We start from the raw sequence: 10,659 nt of genomic DNA on the forward strand, positions 1-10,659 counted from the left end.
TTGCTTCTCATGTGTGGTTTCTGATATTGAGGCCCAACTTTGTGGTTTGGACCCTTTGGATGTTGTTATAATGATTTTGTTTGTTGAGTCAGGGTGTCATGCAGCCAAACCTGGTCTCTAACTCACAGTACAGCTAAGTCTGACCCTAAACTCCTAGTCCTCCTGTCTCTATCTCCCAAGTGCTGAGATTACAGGATGTGCCAAGATGTCTGGCTTGTTTTGTATTTCTTAAATACAACAGAGAAAAATTCCTTAACCAAGGTGCTTTTGTAAGCAAACAAATCTCTCATGACTTCAAAGAATGCCTACAATTTGGTGCTTTCTTTATTTGTGTTTTTAATTTCTTGGGTGTGTTTGTATGCATGTAGAAGTCTGCGTACCACATGCATGAATGCCCATGGAGGCCAGAAGGAGGGTATCGGGTCCTCTGGAACTGGAGTTATAAGTGATTATAAACTGCTACGTGGATGATGAGACTTGAACCTGTTTCCTCTGGAAGAGCGTCCACTGAGCTCTAGCCCTCATTTGATCTTTTTTTAAGGCAAGATTTTATCTGAGAGCTGGCTCAGCATTAGATCATACTTGCCTAATGTGTACTGAGTTCTGAGTTCAAACCCAGTACTACAAAGACAAAAAATTCATTTCTAAGGAAGGTCCAGCCTATATTAATATATTTTTTCTATATAAATATACTATCCCTATCCATATTAAAATTAATTTGATTTTTATTATTATTCTCTGTACTCCTAACCAAATTGTCTGTTTTATTTTATTTTTGAAATTTCACCCATGCATACAACATGTGAGCAAACTTTCTTGTGGCTATGATGGCATTACTATTTAGATAAACTGTCTGGACATGAGGCACCACTGAGTTCAAGGTGTGGAGTACCTAGCAAACCTGTTCGCTTGTGGAGAGGTGTGCCTCTCAGAGCTAGCAAATGTCGCATGCTCCTTAGCAGAGCCTGATTGTTTTTATCAGCCTCTGCTCCATCCTCACAGGCTCCTGAAGTGTCAGGAAACATGATTTTGTTCTTGAATTCCTAAAGACTTTGCATTTCAAAAACTTGCAACAGGGGCTCAGTCAGTGTTGCGAAGGGCCTTTATGTTCCTATGGTATTGGTTTGACACCAGTTATTTCATGTATTATGCATACGTTCTAGAAAGAAAAACATCTGAATAGCTATAGGCTGCCAACATTCTGTTCTGTCAATCTGCTAAAAATCACAGAATTAGTCCCTCCGATGACAGCACGAGTTTGTCTTAGAACAGGAAATGGAGCCAAAGAATTGTAGAGAGCCTTAGAGGTTAATTACAGATGTTAAAAAGTGTCTTATTATCTTTGTCATCAAAAGCAGATACAGTTGGCTGGGTACAGTGACATGGACCTCTGGTCCTGGCTGCTTGGGAGGTCAAGTTGTATATTGCTGCATATATAAGCAGAGATGTCCACATACATCGGTGTCTTTGTACACATATACACATAACCATGCACTTGTACACATACATGTACGTGTGTGACCACGACCACAGCCATAGCCTATACACCTAGCAGTGTGGGGAGCCCGAGGTTAGTAGTTTTGAAGGACAGACATGTTCTTGCACTATCACTCAGTTTTCCCGTTAAGCCACATCAGCTTCTGTTGCTTCATGCACTACCTGATCTGCTCAAACGCACTTGTTGGAAATCTGTCTTTCTTGCAGAGATTTATCTGTCTCTTGCTGGTTCTTCCCCCCAAAATGTCTCCCACTTAAAACAAAGGCCGTGACTATTTAAATGCTGCGCTTTAAAAACCAAATATGAGTGAGTACATCCCATGTTCCTCTTTTTGGGTCTGGCTTACCTCACTCAGGATAGTGTTTTCTATTTCCGTCCATTTGCATGCAAAATTCAAGAAGTCATTGTTTTTTACTGCTGAGTAGTACTCTAATATGTATATATTCCATACTTTCTTCATCCATTCTTCCATTGAAGGGAGGACTGCTGAGAACTCAAGAACCATGGCACTGGGTTTTGATCCTACTGCACGTACTGGCTTTGTGGGAGCCTAGGCAGTTTGGATGTTCACCTTACTAGACCTGGAAGGAGGTGGGAGGTCCTTGGACTCCCCACAGGGCAGAGAACCTGTCTGCTCTTTGGGCTGATGAGAGAGGGGGAGTTGATTGGTGGAGGGGGAGGGATATGGAAGGCGGTGGCGGGGAAGAGACAGAAATCTTTAATAAATAAATTAATTAAAAAAAAAACAATATATTGTGATGGTCAAGTCTAAGCTAAATAAACCCTATTCTTATACAAAAAAAAAAAAATGCTGCGCTTTGTTTAACGAGTCAAGTTCCTCTTCTGTGAAGCTTTTGATCATCCTGAAACATTTCTTTCACATCCACTTCAAATTTATCTTTGTGGTGGCGTTTTGTTTTTAATGTACGTATAGTCTCTTTCTATATGCTTTGAGTGGGAATTTTCTTTTCTTCTTTATTACTTATAATTTTCTTAATATCATTGTCATATACCAAAAACCTTGCCCAAGTGAAGATTTCTTTTCCCTTCTTGGGAGTTTCCAGACAACGCCTGACCCCAGCCTTCCAACTGTTACAGTGCTGTCTGCTTCCTCTGCTGCTGTTTCAGCGGCCCCGCAGTTGCTATGGAAAAGACTAAAGAATGGGCCTGTGCCTGCATCGGTCACTTCTGGATGAGCAACTTAACACTTTCCTTATATGTCAGGAAGTCCCATTCTGCATACCTGCTTCCTGCCTTCCACTATAAAAGCTTAAACATCCAATCCCAATTTTCCCACCCTCCCTTGCATCTGAGACCCAAACGTAGCCTCTGAAACTCCAGGTTCAATGAAGAGAGATCATACAGGATGTGTTGAGGGGGGTGGCAGCACTGCTTTCTGAGGCTGAGTTTGGTGGCAGGACTCCACTTTGCACAGGAGGCTGCATCGCCACCTTCCACAGTGTAACTCAGTGGGCTTCTTGTTAAAAGCAGCCAAGGTCTCTGTAGCTTGCAACTAAATCTGCTGTGAATCCTGCAGTAGATTCTTGCATTGCCTCTGACCCTGTCTGGTTAACCTTAGTTAAATCAGATAAACGCCCAGATTATTTGTTCCTAAAAAGGCGGAGTCTGTTATTTCTGGTTTTGCTATTGGAGATGGTGCTACTTCTGAACGCCACTGCTGCCGGCCGTCCTGCTCTCTCTGGACCGTGCTTAGCCTTGGCTAACCAGTGCGGACAGGAGTACAATGTTCTTTGTTCTCTCTTTAGGGATCTGATTGAAGGGGAAAATGCTTTAGGCACCAGCGCGCTCCAAGGTTTCCCTGGTGATGTTGACTCAGGCGAGAGCTCCTTAGCAGAGAACTGAAGAATCATAAATTGTGGAGATTTTATGTTAATATAGCACATTGGCCAGGATGCTAGAAATTTAAGGAGCCCAGCATTGTCACAGGCTTGATGTGTGGATTATTGGAACCACTGTTGTGAAGGAGATTTCAGGAACTCTAGAGGCACAGTTATAACTCTTATTATCTTTAGAGGAAATAGAGAAGGGAGGGATGGGAGCTTGTCATCTGCATCCAACCCCCCAAATGGAACTAATCCCACATGGCTTACTGACCTCTAACCTGGCTGTTGCCATTTGAACATAAAATGAGGCTGACATTCGTTTACCACCTGGTAAGTCACCAAGATGCAGGTGATGGTTTTCTTATGGCTTTGCTTGCTGTTGCTTTGTGTGTTTGTGTACTAGTGTAAGAAGTAGCCCTTGAGAATGGTTGGCATTTTGTGATTCCTGTTTCCTTTTCTGCATCTCCTGGGAGAAACTATGGACAGCGTTTTTTAGTCAGTCCTCTCATTTGCTCTGGATGATAAACATGTTAGGGGCACTCACCAGGGAGACAGAGGAAGGGATTGCATCATGAGCCTGCACTGGGCGCCTTGACTATTTAAAACATCATTGACACAAAAGCACATCTCTCACCTCATAGAGGATAAGAGCCAAATATGAGTGACCATGGCCTAGAAACACAGATTTAGATTACCCCCAATTCCATGTTCCTACAAGATAGCAATTTCATAAACTTTTTATGGTGACAGAGCAAAGAAAAGTCATAAATCTTTGGCACTTTTCAAATACACTGGTGGTTGCATCAGGTAGGCAGGTTATAGCAACAGGGTCGGGAGAACTCTGTCATAGGCCATCGATGTTGCCTGACGCTGTCCTCAGCTCTTTGACTGGTGAAGAGGCTACAGTTTTGTTAATACATTCCAAAAGTTACTTGTTGTTGTTTGTTTGCTTTTTTAAAAAATCTTTTTATCAAAATATTAAGTTCAGCTTTCTCCATTAGTAACAGGGTATTTGTTCTGACACAAAGAGGGGAAAGCAGGGAATGGAAGTTTAGCAGGGCTATAGATCGGCCAAGATAACTTGCAGTGAGCTCCGAACCTCTCCACCCCACCACAGTTTAAGCAGCAGACGCAGCTTCTTTCCTGGAATTCTCATTCACAGCATTCAACAGTTTAATCTAATATTTCTGCCGGACATACGTGGAACTACTCTAAAATAACTGTTAGCTAAACTATACGATGCACGCCATGAAATGAAGAGAGTGTAGAAACGAGTGGTTGAGTGCTGAGGGTGGAGGCTGGTGCCCCGTGGAGGCTGGTGCCCCGTGGAGGCTGGTGCCCGGTGGAGGCTGGTGCCCGTGGAGGCCGTGCCCAGTGGAGGCTGGTGCCCGGTGGAGGCTGGTGCCCCATGGAGGCTGGTGCCCGGTGGAGGGTGGTGCCCCGTGGAGGCCGTGCCCAGTGGAGGCCGTGCCCAGTGGAGGCTGGTGCCCGCTGGAGGCTGGTGCCCTGTGGAGGCTGGTACCCGGTGGAGGCCGTGCCCGGTGGAGGGTGGTGCCCCGTGGAGGTCATGCCCCGTGGAGTTCGTGCCCCGTGGAGGCTGGTGCCCCGTGGAGCCTGGTGCCCACTGGAGGTCGTGCCCCGTGGAGGCTGGTGCCCGCTGGAGGCCGTGCCCAGTGGAGGCTGGTGCCCCGTGGAGGCCATGCCCCGTGGAGGCTGGTGCCCGCTCTAGGCCGTGCCCCGTGGAGGCTGGTGCCCGCTGGAGGCTGGTGCCCAGTGGAGGCTGGTGCCCGCTGGAGGCTGGTGCCCAGTGGAGGCCGTGCCCCGTGGAGGCTGGTGCCCAGTGGAGGCTGGTGCCCGGTGTGGGGTGGCTGGAAGGATGGACTTGTCCTGAGCAAGGACAGCCAAAGGAAAGGGTGAACGTGGCCATGCTTGTGGGAGAAGGAAGATGCTGGATGGGCGAGACTAGCCGTAGGATATGCGGGCCACCCTGTGGTGCCTGGTTCCAGGTTGAAGGGCTTGCGCTTGGACCAGGCCACAGACATGTTTCTAAAGCACAATGAAAAGATTGCTGTGTCTATCAATCTTTATTCTCTTGTTTTCCTTTTCTTCAGACACCCTGGAGCCCACTTACCAGCAGCTTCAGAAAATGAAACTGGACAAGAGTCCCTTTGTGGTCGTGTCTGTGGTTGGGCAGGAACTCCTGACAGCTGGCCACCACGGGGCCTCTGTGGTTGTCTTAGAGGCTGCTCTGAAGATTGGCACTTGCAGCCTCAAACTGAGAGGCTCTGTCTTTTCCGCCTTGAGCAGTGCACATTGGTCTCTCGGGAACACAGAGAAGAGCACTGGGTACATGCAGCAAGACTTGGACGTAGCCAAGACCTTAGGTATGCGTTTGCCTGCATGTCAGCTGCTTGCCCTGATCTTGGCATGACCAATATATGCAACAGGACATTCAATTTTAAAGCCCTCAGTCTTAAGGATTTTCATACAGCAAGGGTCTAAGGTTCCCAGAAGGCCTAGCAATGTGATTAGCATCTTCATAACCTCCCTCATGGTTTTCATGTTCTCGGTTTTAATGCTCCAGGTGCTGGTTCTCTGAGTGACTTGTCTTCATTGTAAGTTTGTCCTCCATGAGAAGGTCTGCTGAAGGGACACTGAGGGTTAGGTGGGGTGGGGCACACTGGGAGGCTGAGACAGGTGGATCTCTGTGAGTTCCAGGCCAGCCTTTATCTTGTGAGCCTCCTGCCTCCATGCAAGGAAGAAGAAGGAGGAGAGACATGACTTGGGATTGTGGCCATCGTTGTAATGATTTTTCAGGACTCTCAGGTTGCAGAAAGGAGGGCTGTGGTGTCTGCCATCAGATACTCCTAGAGCAGTGATTTATGGTAGGAGGCCTGGAATCAGATGGCTTAACCAGCAAGCTGATAATTGCTCAGAGCCAAAGGTCATCTGCAGAGTGAGGATGAGACTCCCAGCAGCAGCTGGTTTGTGTGAGGTTTACAACACCCCATCCCACCCCTGTGCACGTGTGTGTTACAACAATAACATCCAGAGAGTTGGGTTCTAGGATCTTATCTTCCCATACGGAGTCTAAAAGAAAAACCAAGTCCTAGCTAGTAAATCTGGCTTTTAAGAGGACCATGTATGTTATAAATAATGCTGTAACCTGGAGAATTTCTCTCCCCCTCTAAATCAGGTGACCACACAGGAGAGTGCCGAGCTCACGGGAATCTAGGCTCTGCGTTCTTCTCCAAAGGGAATTACCGAGAGGCTCTCACAAACCACAGGCATCAGTTGGTGCTCGCCATGAAGCTCAAGGATCGGGAGGTAGGAAACCCACCTGCAAGCCAAACTCCATTTTCAGAAACACAGAGCCCCTTGATCTGTGCAGGAAGCATCTAGGTGCCTTAGCTTCTATTTTAGAAGCTGATAGTCATTGAGTCTCTTGTGCATGGTTAGGTGTTGAATACCCTGCACAGTGTCTCTGATCTCAGGAGCAAATGGCGTGCGCAGGTACACTGCTCGACGTCTCCTCAATTGCGTCATGAAATACACAGGCAAAATGGCAGAGTGTATCTGGGACACACTGGCTCAGGTGAGCTCCACTTGTGATCTCATGTTACAACTGTTGCTCATTCATTTTGTTTCTTCAGTGGGTTTTTTACTTGAGAGAGAAGCCCATTGAGCTTATAAGGAAGCCATCTTCTGCATGCCTATGTGAGTTTGACTTCTAGGTTGCACATCTTAGGCAGATCCTGCAGTGTTTTTCTGGGGGAGGGGTTGTTTCACTTAGCGTAATGTCCTTCACACTTACATATTCTGTTGTGCCCTGATGTTAATTTTCAATACTTAGGGTGTTCGTGTGTCATGGCTGCTGCGAACCATGCTGCAGTGAGCACAGCATCTCACTTAGTGTCTCCTCCTGTTTTCAGGATGCTGGGGAGTGAACCTGGTGCCTTGTACATGCTGGACGATAGTCTAAGGCTGAGCACCTTCCCAGCCCAGTCTGATCATTATGACTTTTTTCTTAGGACTATTGTTTACCTTATTGTGATAAACTAGAAATCTTTATTTCTGCGTTGTTGAAAACTGCCAAGTGATGAACTTGGAATTGACTGTGGTCAGAACATAGAGGGGCAGGCTACATGTCTCAAGGGAACTAGTGTATGTTTTGTTTAGGTCATCATTCTAACAGGCCAGTCTTCTGCGATTCCTAGATGTGCAGTTTCTTCCAGGAGCTCCTGGCCTAGACCCAGCTCAGAGCACCATGTGCACTGCAGTTTCTCCTCGAGGTGTTTACCACTACAGTGTGAAACCGCTGCTTAGCACTAACAGTGAGCACTGTCCTGATCAACACCAGGATGCTGTATGTCGAGTTAAGACAGGGACTGCTATCGACTCAAAGGGTCTTCAGGAAGTAGCTGAAACCTGACATTATCCGTCATGTTCTGCTGATATCACTAGGTTTTTAAAAATATATTATTTGCTAGTTTTGTACAATTATGTAAGGCACATGGAAGTAACCAAACTCTCACCTCCCCTACCCTCTGCCATCCACACGCACAGCTGCATTTGTGAGGATTCAAATCAAAACTGAAACCTTTTTATAAGATTGTTTTATAACTTTTTCACTTAACTTTTTCTGCTGACTTTAAGGTCTTCATAATTATTTTACTCTCCTGACCCTCCCACTGGTATATATTTAGGTTGTTTCAAATGATTACATTACAGAATGTGAGCCAGTACCACAGTAGCTAAGCCTTTGAAAACTTTAGTATGCTTTATCTGTTCCTTTGGCTACATTAAGAGATGTGAGTTTTGCTTTCTTACCTATGTGAGGCATTACCATTAGAATGCAAAGCTCAGCCTGGTTAAAAAGGTGGTGGTCTATAGGCATTTGCTTGTCTGTTCTGTTTGTCAGACAGGGTCTCACTATGCAGACCTGGCTGACCTGGAGCTTGCTGTGTAGACTAGGCTGGCCTTGAACTCACAGAGCTTTGCCTGCTTCTGCCTTGAGTGCTGGTGCTAAGGACATATGCTTGTATTTGTGTTACTTTGATCAATTGGGTGAATTAGTTTTTACTATTGCATGTATAGCTTTCTTTTTACTTCATTGCCTATCTGGAGATAACCAGGTCTCATTCTGTATCTGTAGCCCAGGCTGGCCTGGAACTTGTGACCTTCCTGCCTCAATCTCCCACGTGCTGGGATCAGGTGTATGTCAGCAGATCAGGTTCATAGCTTAACCTGTGTTTTCTGTTGCGGTTTTGCATATTTTGTGTGGGTTGGAAACTGTAGTTTCTCATGTGATGCGCTATGCCTGCTGTGTACCCCCGCTACGTGGCTCTAGCTACTTTGGAAGATGCCCGCACCACTCTGCCCACCAGTGTACTTGAAGATCATTTGTTACATTCTGGGGAATTGTCCTTTGTTTGAATCCTGTTAAATGTGCGTGCTGCTGCGGGAAGAGGTCTCTATTGTAGGGTGGTTCCTCCGTTTTTCTTTATGCTTCTTAGTAGCATACAGCGAGACAGGTTTTCCTGCATGTTTTTCATGCCTCCTCGATGTGGTGTGTAGCCCACTGGTCTCTCCTGTACACCTGCATAGGAAAAGGTTGGCTCTGTATTTGTATTTGCCATATGAAATTATTTCCTAGTAGTTTTATCAGGTCATGCATGATTTTGTTGATTCTTTGAGTTCTCCAGTAGTGCAGAGTGTCCTCCAGGTGATGGTAGTTTGTACGTATGGCTCAGGCAACCTTTTCCTCTTAATCGTTGCACTGACTAGAATTTACAGGGCTCTGAGTGACAGCATCCAGTTCAACCTGTGATTTACTTTCTGACATTTTTGGCGAGTGTGCTTACTGTGTGTGACTGAGTTGCACGCAGCTTTCACACAATTTCATTTGTGGTCTGAGACACCTCCTCTCTTCTAACACCTCTCCCAGTTGGTCATCCTTGTTTCTCCTTCCATTGCTGCGTGCATCAGTTTTATCAGGTATCTGTATAGAATCTGAGAGCCTCATGAGAGGTACCGTGATTTCACTTGAGACTGACACTTCACAGGGACACCTCTGCTGGTCTCCATCTATTCCTATGTTGATTCCATGACTCGACTGTTATAAAGTATACTTTTTAATCTAACATCTCTGTGACCGTTAGTTGCATCTTACATGTTCTGTTGTTTTTCTATTGAAATAAAATGTCCTTTGAAACAAAGTTAACCACTGTAAACTCTTGGGATAGTGGAGATAAGTTCTAGGATTTTACTGAACAGGAAGATAGCAACCTTGAAGCCCATTCATCTGCTCACCTTTAGCCGCCATGGGGTTTCCTTTTATGCAATTACTCTCAGATACTTAACAGGGGAGGTGATGCCTTCGCCACAGGGTTTTTCATTGAGAGTAACCTTCTGTCTCCTTTAATGGCTTCAAAATTAATTTCAGGAGCCTGCAGAGCCCTTCCTGTGAGTGAATATTAATTGTCAGGAGGGTCCATAAATTACATCGTATTAAATGTCCTCTCGTCGGGAAATCTGATATGCAAATGCACTGATGCCTCCGAAGGTCTCATCACCCCCATTTCTCTCCTGAGCCTCATGTTTCTCTACCCATCTGCCCCCCAGGACCCCACTTTGGCTTACTGCACCTGCCTCAGCCTTCAACCCCTGCCTGCTGCTGTACCATTCTTGGCTTTTTGCCTAGGCCACCTCTCCCTGTCATGCTCGAGTCACTTTGGTGACTGAATTCTCTTATTTCTGTAGTAGGAATCTCTTTCCTGTCTCTCTTCCCATCCCTCTCCTGCTGTACTTCTTTAGTCTAAACCGTTCCAGCAGCTTACTCTGCACACCTTCATTCTTTGAACAGAAATTCTTTAAGTTGAGTTCACTCCTGGGTCTGTGAGCATAGCCCAAGATAGTGAAATGGTTGAATATGATCTTAGGTGTCCCACAATCTTAAATTTGAATTTTGCCTCTGTTGGTAGTTGGTGTGTGGCCTGAAACTGTCTCTTTTAAATAGATGACCCTACACATGAGTTGCTTCATTTGTGGGCTGCATCACAGCTTTCTTCCAGTCTTTTGATGAACATCAACGCTTAGGTATTTGCTGATATGTATGTTTAGAAGTACAAATTTTTGCCAGCTATCTAAAATGGTTGTACTGAGATATGTCATCAGCAATATAAGGGGTTATTAAACTCCAACAAAAATAGCTAAAAAGTAAAATGGGGATGCAACCATCTGAGTGAGTAACTCTGAATGCTGTTACAGGTAGTTCATCTGAGTGAGTAACTCTGAATGCTGTTACAGGTAGTTCAT

The 10,659-nt window shown here is 45.6% G+C and overlaps 1 protein-coding gene across 2 annotated transcripts in view; it reads left to right on the forward strand.

Annotated features, from left to right (window-relative positions):
• The window catches only part of Ttc28 (tetratricopeptide repeat domain 28), a 511,718-nt gene that overhangs the window by 282,537 nt on the left and 218,522 nt on the right, over window positions 1–10,659 (forward strand). For both annotated transcript variants that reach the window (XM_026783808.1, XM_013349096.2), the window contains 2 exons: window positions 5,454–5,726; window positions 6,539–6,669. In XM_026783808.1, coding sequence (XP_026639609.1) covers window positions 5,454–5,726; window positions 6,539–6,669 — 404 coding nt within the window. The remainder of the gene's footprint in view (window positions 1–5,453; window positions 5,727–6,538; window positions 6,670–10,659) is intronic.

This window comes from Microtus ochrogaster, chromosome 2 (assembly GCF_000317375.1).
Source record: "Microtus ochrogaster isolate Prairie Vole_2 chromosome 2, MicOch1.0, whole genome shotgun sequence".
In the NCBI taxonomy this organism is placed as follows: Eukaryota; Metazoa; Chordata; class Mammalia; order Rodentia; family Cricetidae; genus Microtus; species Microtus ochrogaster.